General features: G+C 32.3%; 1 protein-coding gene across 1 annotated transcript; it reads left to right on the top strand.

The window, feature by feature from the left end:
- The first annotated feature begins 1,456 nt into the window (after window positions 1-1,456).
- Window positions 1,457-9,282, top strand: LOC134680765 (uncharacterized). The gene is made up of 4 exons (XM_063539994.1): window positions 1,457-1,485; window positions 2,034-2,785; window positions 5,584-5,667; window positions 6,603-9,282. Exons 2-4 carry the CDS (start codon window positions 2,131-2,133, stop codon window positions 8,897-8,899), a joined length of 3,036 nt encoding a protein of 1,011 aa, XP_063396064.1. The 5' UTR covers window positions 1,457-1,485; window positions 2,034-2,130; the 3' UTR covers window positions 8,900-9,282.
- Window positions 9,283-10,906: the final 1,624 nt, after the last annotated feature.

The following is a 10,906-nucleotide window of genomic DNA, read 5'->3' as shown; positions in this document are numbered from 1 at the left end:
CTAGATTGGTCGTAATATTTTAACAACAGTTTCTGTTATTTTACTTGCAAGACTAAATAGAAGACCAATCAAAACCGACATAATATCAATGGGTGTACATCCATTGGCATTTTTTTTAAACTAGAGACTCTAAAGAGCATGTGTCGCTCATCTTGGTCTATGTGCATATCAGACAAAGGACACATATGGAATCATGACAACATTGTGTTTTTGTGATGGTGATGAGTTTGTAGATACTCTACTGAACATTATTGATGCTTACAATTATCTCTATCCCTATCTCTATCTATATAATGAACTTGGCCCTGTAGTTTCAGTGGAAAATATTTTGAAAAATTTACAAAATTAATGAAAATTGTAAATCTACTATTATATCATCATCCATATTTTTATATGTTCATAATTTATAGAAAATATTTCCTCACTTCCAAACTTATAGATTGTTGCTTAAAATTTAATATCTATTTTTATATGTATTTTAGATGTGTGAATAACTTGTTTTACTGGGGGATTGGGGGGGGGGTGGGGATTCAGTTTAAAAATTGCAATTTAATATTCAAGTTGGGAAGCCGTGTTTTATGCATTTGAGAGAGTGAATATATTTTGTTGTTAATAAGTTTTGATCACTTGTAAATGTCTTAATATATAAACGGTTGTCCACTGCTTAACTCAAAGTGTTTACAGGTAAATTATTTCACTTTCAATGATTGCTGCTGCATTATGAAAACACAAGATGTAGATAGCGGGATCATGTGTTAGATAAACATTGCAGTAAAAATGTGTAGGATATAAATAGAAACAATCAAACGTAACACAGGTAAATCATGAATTATCTACCTTGTTACAGTGTTCTCTCTATAAAACATAACAAATGGCAAGCGAAAGCCGGATAGAAATTTACATATTCTCCATTTCATCTAGGAATTGTACAAAATTTTATCCTGTTAAATTTTACCAAAGAAATCATTCCTGATCGGGATATCTTTCATATACTACTGTCATACTGCTCAATGGCATAGTATCTGCTTGTTTTAATCCAAAACATTAGTTAAAGTCAATATTTGAAGAACAAGGAAAGGTAGCAATTACTTTTATCCGAATTTCAAGAGACAGACGAAACATGCGTCTGGCGTATTAAATTATAAGTCTTGTACCTTTGATAACTATGTGTCATCAAATTTATTGTTTGATGCTTAATACTTGGAGGCGAAAGGGTCTTGGCATTAAGGTGTTGTCTTTGGTGTAAATTCACACTTGTTCAGCATGTTTCAAGTAAATTATAAATAACGTAAAGGCAACTACATTTTGACGTTTTTCATTTTTTCATCGCCATTATAAGACCATTGTTTCCTAAAAACTCAAACGTCATCTTTGATTTGTTTTTCACCATGTAAAATCTTAAGGTTTATTCAAAACCTTTTGAAAGACCTATACTGTATTTTAATTCCTTGTTGTTCGACCTTCATACGACGAGTTGCAACTTGCGTAAGTATTTATTTCAATTTTGTTTCCGAAATTCCGTTTTCAAAGCTTCATTAAACATGTGAAACAGAATAACAATTACACTTTTTGAAACATTTTGGATATAAAGTATAGATAGAAACGTCAAAGAGTATTAATACAGTTCATGCATTGTTATGCTTTGTGTGTAGTACATACACATGATCAAGTTTAAGGTCGGCTCTGAAAACATTAGTTCCATAAAACATCAAAATAAAAAAAATATACAATTCAAACAAGGAATTGTCTAATCTAAACAGAAAGAAATCATAATGATATATATATAATATAAAGAGGTAGCTGATCATATGTTCGAAGACCCTTTCTGAGCCTTGATAACCATACTTAACTGTAATTTTTCCTAAATTAAATTTTAACAACCTCCTTACAGAATCGGGTTGATTTCCAGCAAAGTATGTATTAGTCTGCATAGTCATTCACGCTTATCGTTTATTATAATGTTGCATTTACTTAAGTTATTTTCAGGTTTGATCAAATGTGCATATGTTTATGGTACGATAATGATTTTCCAGATATATCAGATATACAGTGTACTGTAGAAGCTAGTGATTACTAAAGACATTTGATTTGCCGAAATCTGCCATTTGCGAATTTAACTGCAGTAAAGCCATGGGAGCATGGAATTCAACTTTATCCTCAGGCTCTAGTGTAAACATAAGTAACTTTGTTAAATTATTTATAGTCGCTCAGACTGAGCTTCCAAATATACTCCGGGAATTGCTTTTAGCAAAAGAGCATCCCGCGTGTCTGGATGGCCATATTCGTAATAACACGTACCTGTCGAATAGACTGAGAGCCTTTGAATTATGTGTTATTGCAACTGTCCGAACAAAACAATATGCTGATTTTGATGTTGCCCTCATGTATAAGATAATTAGAAATTTGAAGTTAGTGCTACCGCCAACACAAGGGTGGGATAACCGAATTCCACCAACTTCGACAGAAACTACAATTGGAGATGATGTTGAACGAATTAGACGTATCAGAAATGATATTGTACACAGTGGGAATACAAACATCACAGACTCCGAATTCGAGATTAGGTTCTCACTTTTCTTAGAAATTGCCCGTAGACTTGAATTGTATCTAAATAAACGAAACAGAGAATATGTGTCAAGAATAGAAAACGTTAAAACTTGCAGCATAGATCCAGAAAGAGAACAGTTGTACCTTCGAGAATTGGAAGATCTTGTTGAAAGAGAAAGAATAATGCAATCAAATTTAGCCGCGGTCAGCAATAGTGTTGATGAGCTACGTCAGCAAAGTAAGTAAGTCTAGAAACAGGCAAGTAGCAAAATAAATAGTTTGACTGGTTAACTAGTTAAATCTAATTCATTTGTGTGTGTGTGTGGTTTTATTTACAAACACGGCACATATGTCATCTTTAGTCAGACGGAAATTAATATTGCCGTATATCAATAAGCAACAAATTCTACTCTGAAGCCTTTGATGTAGTTTGACTGCACTTTGAACCTTTATAACTGTGTACTCATTTTCAAAGTAGTTCCGTAGAGCAAGTATAGTTTCAATAAAATTGAGTGTTGTCAACGGTTAACCGTTTGAACGACAGAATACCGAATACCTAAAACGCTAACCGGTTGACCGGATTTTTTTTTCAATTTAATTTTTTTTATAAAATAGTTATGTTTTCTTTTAAAATTGTCGTCGTGTTAATTCATTTGACAGATCAATTGTCCTGTATAATGATTGCTATTGTTAATTCAAAAATATAAAATTAATTAAAACTTGCATTCTCTCTCCGCTCGGGGCAAGATCTTAAGGAAACATAATTAGTCTCCATGTTTTTTAACAGTTACTTTAAATCAGCAATACGATAACATATTACGATTTACTTCCTTATTTCATTTTTGTTCTTATATTGCGTTCACCTACATCTGAATATGCAATATCCGTCGTGCAAGGTTTTGTTATATTTTAAACGAAATCCTAATTAAAAAATTGTGCAATGCAAACCAATGTGAATGTAATCAATGTATACTTGAACAAGTTGCAGGCCTAATAATTTCAAATTGAAACACTCCACATTATTTCGGGGACACCAAGAGAAAATGAAGAATCATTGGTCTCAGACATATTGAATTCTGCGAGACGAAGAAGTTTTTTTTCAATCTGAAGTTAGTAAAAACGTCGTAGTTGATATGGTGTATTTGATTATTACAATGTATTAAAAGTCAAACTTCGCCAGGAATCTTCACAGACAAGCCGTGTAATACCAAAGGAAAAACTTTAATTTATCGTATTATAAAAACGTAAATGTATGACTTGGATGGAAGGTTTTCACATTGGCACTCATACCACATCTTCTTATATCTATGTGTAGGGTACTATAGATAAGGCTTTCAAACTGTAATAAAATTAACGTTACCAATTTTCTTGCACCAGATGTGCATTTCGACAATACATGTCTCTTCAGTGATGCTCGTGGCCAAAATATTTGAAATCCAAAGCTTATATAAAAGATGAAGAGCTATAATCCAAAAGGTCCAAAAGGTATAGACAAATCCGTGAAAGGAATCAGAGCTTTGCATGAGGGAGATACATTCCTTAATTTATAATTATTTCTTAAATTTTGTAACAGCAAATTTTAAGAACACAAAAAATCCGTATTTCCATGCCAGTACTGAAGTACAGGCTACTGGGCTGGTGTAACTTAAACTGCAGATTAACTGGTTACTCGGTAGAATGATTATCCGAGTAACCGGTTAGGGAAAAGTGAACGATTTGACAACTCTAATAAAATTTGATGGGTTCCATCAACGGTAAATTTCCTTTAAGCATTGGAAAATGAAGTCACTTTATCAATAACAAGATCCTTGCTTGAAAAAGGGTAAATAACAAATTGAATTGCTAGCACTTTGTTTAAATACGATTTATTTTCTTTGTTAAAACGAATGTTCTTTTCATGCTGTAAACTGACTGGATCATGCATTACAATGACACTTCACCTATGCGTCACCGACATAGTTCATTTTAGTGTTATATATTAGATATATCTATATATAAGATATTAAATCAGGCAACATGTGTTTCTAGTATTTGATATTAGACAGATCATTGAAATAGCAATTTTAATATCTATACATATAATTATTGTGACAATTTTGCGTTGATCTTAATGACAATTATTACTGACAAAAGAATGAATTACTTTTGAAATAGAACTAAATTGTGTATAACTTCTTTTCCTTTTTAAGTTCTATATCTTGATCTTGATATAAATGATCTATAAATGATATATGCTATTGATCCGAGCTTATAGATATAAATAGATGTGGTATGAGTGCCAATGAGACAACACTCCATCCAAATCACAATTAAAAAAGAACGTTATTTATCAAAGTACGGTCTTCTGAACCTGAATCTTACAAGGGCCCCAACATGGCTAGTATAAAACCATTCAAAAGGAAGAACTAACGGTCTTATCTATATAAAAACGAGCAACAAGAATCACGTATGAACCACAGCAACAATCGACAACTACTGAACATTAGGTTCCTAACAATTGCAAAAAATACAGCGGGTTTTAACGTACATGGTTACACTTTAAATTTGAATTGAATCGATAAATACGTACGAATGCACTTTTTGGTAAACTATATATGATAAAAAATTATCGAAAAAAGAAAAAAAAACAATTCAAAAGGAATATTCAAGTAAATATATTGAGAACGAAATGACCAGGGGAAAACGACCTAAGACAACCAACAAGGTAGAAAAAAACACAGAAAACAAGAGATTGTGAAAATCTATCCCAGCAAATCCAGAGTCGATCTCATATAGTTTAAACTTATACCTTATTCCTGCTCCATATCAAACATCCGTCGTCATTAGTATAGTTCGGTATTTCACCTTCCAGGGAAAATTAAAATCTGCTCAACCTAATCTTTTGAAAAAAATGTTTTTTTTTTATTTTCACTTTTGAAGAATCATTTTCGCGCATAAAGACTCACAATACATGTTTGAAGACAGCCAATTTATTCGATTTACGAAATGTTTTTTGTTGTCATCTAATCAGATAATATTTGCTTTCACAAATTACAGTTGATCTGGGTACATCTGATTTGTATGCTAAGGTTGCTATTTTGCAAACAGAACAGAAAGAAACCATTCCTGAGAATATAAGAGGTTAGTTAGACTTTACACTATTTCCCCCTTTAACTCAAATCAATTTAAAGATATATTTATTTCTACAACCAAACAAAATCCAACCTACACGTAGCGTGTGAGATAATACAAGTTTTAATTTGTTTTGCGTACTTTGTTTTGCGTACTTTGTTTTTAGTTTTATATATACAGCTTTTTCTGAATTGAGGTGGTCACCGCAAAATTATAAGGTACAACAATATATGTAAGGCCTGTTAAATGAAACATGTTCTTATTCTTTATATAAAAAACATTAATAAAGAATAATTTGCTGATTCTAATTGGTAAATAATATTAGTTACATAGTGTGTCACCCCATATGGAATTTACTGACCCTGTATATATCATATTAGGTCACTGGTACACTATGTTACGAATTTATCCTACCGACTATCTTTATTTGTTGAATTTAGACTAAAGTTACCTTATTTCCTGTCGTAACAAATCTTCTTATTTCTGTTTTAAAAGTGTTCAAGTGTTCAATTTCAAGAACCTTCTTCAATTGGTCTGCACTAAAAACACTAAACGACAAATATCTATTATCAACAACCTTGATATAATAATATTAAACAGATATTTCAATACTTTTGAATAATCAAACAATGACTAAGTTGTAAATCTACTACTAACCATGTATTGAAATAAGCCCATAATTCTCTCTGTTCAGAAAACACTACTACCCGCCATGCATTATGTCACATGATATGTCAGTAAAGCAAAACTTAATTAGTGTACATAAACAGTATATTAAAAATAACTATGATGTTGAATGAATATTCGGTTAGAAATCAAATTGCAAAAGATGATACAGTTTAAAATGATGTTTCAAAATAAACGAGCTTTAAACCTCTTTTCAAGTCGTCAAGTTCTCTCGACTTATTAATTTTGATTGTCTACTTGTATTGTTTGCATTATAGATCAAATAAACAAAGACATAGAAGAGTGGAAATTGAATGACAACAAATTTGTACCTACGATAGCAAGCGCTTATGTTGCCAATCACCTAAATGAAAAGAGTTGCGTGACACTGACAGGTAGTCCAGGGGTTGGAAAAACGTTTGTTGCGCGACATATTGCCCTAAAGTTCCAAACAGAAGGATATATGATTATTCCAATAGAAACACCAATAGATATAAGGAACTATTATACCCCTAAGAAACGAACTATTTTTCTTGTAGATGATGTATGTGGTAAATTTATTGCAAACCAAACAACGCTTGAGAATTGGCAACAAATGTTGCCAAGAATTGAACAGATCTTGGCCGACAAGTGTTTCAAAATTATTGCAACCTGTAGATTACAAGTCTATCAGGATGAAAAAATCAGTTTATTACAGCCTTTTAAGATATTTGAATGCAATTTAAGCTCAACAGAAATGTGTCTTACACAATCAGAGAAAACAAAAATGAAAGAAAATTACTTTGGTAACAAAACCTTCAATGACACTACACAATCACTTTCTTTTTTCCCTCTGTTATGTTCTTTGCAATGGCTTTCTGAAAAAGATGGATCAGATGTTAATCACTTGTTTGAAAGTCCGTTCGAATTCTATAAAAACGAATTAGACAATCTTTATAGACATGGAGATGAAGGTAGACAAAAAGTTTGTAGTCTGATTTTATGCGTACTTTTTAACAATTATCTCGAGGAAAAGTGGTTCCAGGGAAAAGTCACAGGTGAACAGCGCTTAGTTTTAGACGATGTATATATTGCTTGCAGACTGAATACAGGTACACCAAAGACTCAACTGATGGATGCACTAGATACACTAGACGGTTCACTAGTGTGTAAAAGAAACGCAATATACAGTGCCATACATGACAAAATTTTTGATTTCCTGGCTCATTACTTCGGTGGAAGAATGATGCACTGTTTAATAGATCACTCTGATTCCTATTTCATAAATGAACGTTTCCAGTGGAAAACAATGGAAAGTTTAATTACAACTGACATTGCTTTCGCCATAGAGCTAACTGATGAAACTTTGCATTTGTATTTTGAAAGATTAATAAAAGACTGGTCAGAGGGCAAAGTAACAGTCGTAATAAACAACTCAAACATGAAAGATGAATCGTTTAGAAATCGTTTCATACATTATTTGACGAAACTTGAAAAGACAGAGCAAGTGAAACTAGCAAATACACAAGATATTCTAGATAAAAGTGAATGGGGTACTTCTGGAAGCTATGCAATGATAAATGCATGTTTTCTAGGTTATATTGATAAAGTTCGTTGGCTGTTGGGCAAAGTCGTGAATGTCAGTCAGTGTAGAGATGATGGGAATAGCTCACTTCTAATGGCATGTTATAACGGTCACAAAGATATCGTTTCCCTCTTATTACAATGGAATCATTCCGTCAACGTGCGTAATGAAAAAGGAGTAACCCCTCTTTACATAGCATGCGAGAAGGGTTATACCAAAATATTGGAAGAATTATTGGAAAGTAATGCCGATGTCAATATTGGCATAGACGATGGAAATATTCGGCTATCCCCACTATCGCAAGCTACTACGATGAATCACTTCGACATCGTAAGGAAACTGTTGGAGAAAACTCCCGACGTTAATTTTTCTGGAACAGATCGTTACACCGCCCTCTTGATTGCCTGTCAGGCTAACAGCACAGAAATAGCACGTCTATTGATTATTAATAAGGCAGACGTATGTGCTAGTACAAATATCGGTGTTAGAGCATTACACTTAGCTGTAGCAAATGAAAATATTGAAATAACTCAGTTACTTTTAAATCTCAATGTTAATTACAATTCACGCATCAAGGCTAAAGAGTTTATATATGTTGAAATAATGCTTTCGCTCTTCCATCCATGTACATCATTAGAGGATTTAAAGCATACCATGTTCAACTTTATTGTACAAAAGGAATCAATAGTAAAACAATATGTTAGCTTAAAATCGGAAGAGTATGTGTTTGATGTTGTCCAAGGTTCGTCTTCTTTGCATATTGCTTGTTTCATGGGATATTTTGAAATAATTGAATGTCTTTTGCAAAATGGTGCTGATATTAACCTACCAAAACTAGATGGCACTACACCACTTTTTTATGCATGCGAACTTGGACATGCTAATATCGTAGGTCTGCTATTAGACAGAGGTGCAAACACAAGTATGCTCAGAAAGGATGGTAAATCACCGTTGTCGATCGCGCAGGCAAACGGGCATACAAATATCGAAATGAAATTGCGACGCAACTGACATGACTTGCATGATAGTTTTGAAAATTAGCCCAGTCTAATTGCAAAATATCGGGAAAGAAGGCTCAAATTTATTCGATGTGGTAATTAATTACCGAGAATAATGAATGTACATACAGATTTTTACTAAATAGTCAGTTAATTTGTCTATTCTTGCACGAACATTTGAAGTCATGCATATCAAGATAGTGCGCAGTCATACGATTCGTACAAAACATGAAGGTTAAATAACAAGACTGTTTCCGAAAGAATCTTTTAAACTGACTTAACTTATGACATGTTTTTTCGCCTAAGAATAAATATGAAAAAAATTATATGGTTCTTATGTAAGGTGATTTTTTTCTGTTCATGAAATGACTATGTGTTATGGAGGGATACCCCTTATCCTTTATTTTTCTGTTATTTATTCCGGGAAATCATTTTTTTTAAGTCTTTTCATTTGATTTATATACTGTGACATTTTAGGACATTCCGGACCATACTACAAGTTTAACATAATAATCTTTTAAATTGATGCGTCTACAACTTACTCTTCAAAACTCCAGTGCTGATATGAATGATCATTGATATTGTTATATTTACAAATTAACTGTTTACAAAATTTTCAATTTATGGAAATACTAAGGCTTTTCCACCTCAGGCATAGATTACCCTAAGCTGCAAAACTTTAGGAATCTTGGTCCTCTATGCTCTCCAATGTCGTATTCTATTTGGCCTTTTAAACTATTTTAGATTCGAGCGTCACTGATGAGTTTTCTGTGACAAAACGCGCGTCTGGCGTAAATACAAAATTTAGTCCTGTTATCTATGATATGTTTATTGATTGCTGAATGTTTGGGGAGTACATATCATACAATTCTATTGTCTATTTGGAAATAAGACTATCGCCAAACAGTAATCAATCAAAGACCTATCGCGTTACATCAACGTATACTTGTTACGTTTTCCTTTCTAATAAGATTCGTTTTTTTTCGTATCCCCAAAGGTGATATTTCCTTACAAGTTAACCAGTATTTTTTTTTAAACGGTTTATGTAGTACATTTAACTTATATCACGAATATAGTCTTACAGTTTATATTCTTAAATGAAAAGAGTATCAGGGACTCTTTGTTTTTTTTTATTGTATATAGATATGGGTATTCAAATAGGACCTGTTTAGGTTGCACTTTGTAAATACAGCTGTTTCTGAAAACACGCCTCTTTTGGGGAGAAATTGAATATTTATAGAAAATTAATTTTGTTTACATACTGGTTCCCAATTATGTTCTCTGTGTTTCATATCGCAGAGACAGAACTTGGGAATGTTACCAGTAAATAAACACGTGCATAGTGTTTACATTGAAATATGTGGTAACCGTTCATTCGAGGTAGGGGTAGTTAAGAAAATGAGTGTAAGTTTAAACTCTGAGAAGTTCAGGGCATATAAACGTTGAAAATATGCCGCACAGCCCTATATTTTGACCTTTGAAAAAATTGTGGTGCAAATGAACTTTCAATTCTAGGATAAGATTTTTTTGAAAACTTCATAGTAAAAGTGGTACAGTTTTAGCCGTAAAAGGAGTTCCTATGGGAAATTGCATTGTCAATATTTACAGAAATACAACCTTTATTATTGTATTCGTTATTTTAAGATGTTGTATTACTTCCAAAAGGAAGGTAATTTTTGAAGATTTTCACATATTATATTAATTCAGTAGATCAAGCACTTGATTGATTCTACATTAAACTTATAATTAGTTGAATTGAAACACAATTATAAAAAAAAATTGATCATAACGTATATTTAGTAATGCGTTGATTATGTTACATTCATCACATAATATAGATAATTCGATTTTCAAACTCATTCAGTCTTCAGTAAAAAGGAGATCTGATGCATTGATGTATATTCTTTATTTCATTTTTTTTTCTTTTACAATATATTTTTTTTTCAAATTGGTCATCTACCATGTCTACAGCTGAGGATAAATGACAAGATGCATTTTTACCCCTGAAATTGCAAAATTA

Source organism: Mytilus trossulus, chromosome 8 (assembly GCF_036588685.1).
Source record: "Mytilus trossulus isolate FHL-02 chromosome 8, PNRI_Mtr1.1.1.hap1, whole genome shotgun sequence".
In the NCBI taxonomy this organism is placed as follows: Eukaryota; Metazoa; Mollusca; class Bivalvia; order Mytilida; family Mytilidae; genus Mytilus; species Mytilus trossulus.
The sequence above is the reverse complement of the archived record's forward strand: the minus strand, read 5'-3'. Positions and strand labels throughout refer to the sequence as shown.

What these genes read in the sequence shown, in the direction of transcription:
- LOC134680765 (XM_063539994.1), top strand. Translation starts at nt 2,131, where the DNA reads ATGGGAGCATGGAATTCAACTTTATCCTCAGGCTCTAGTGTAAACATA. An exon ending in TGATGAGCTACGTCAGCAAA is followed by an intron (nt 2,786 to 5,583) that starts GTAAGTAAGTCT and finishes CACAAATTACAG; the next exon opens with TTGATCTGGGTACATCTGAT. An exon ending in CATTCCTGAGAATATAAGAG is followed by an intron (nt 5,668 to 6,602) that starts GTTAGTTAGACT and finishes TTTGCATTATAG; the next exon opens with ATCAAATAAACAAAGACATA.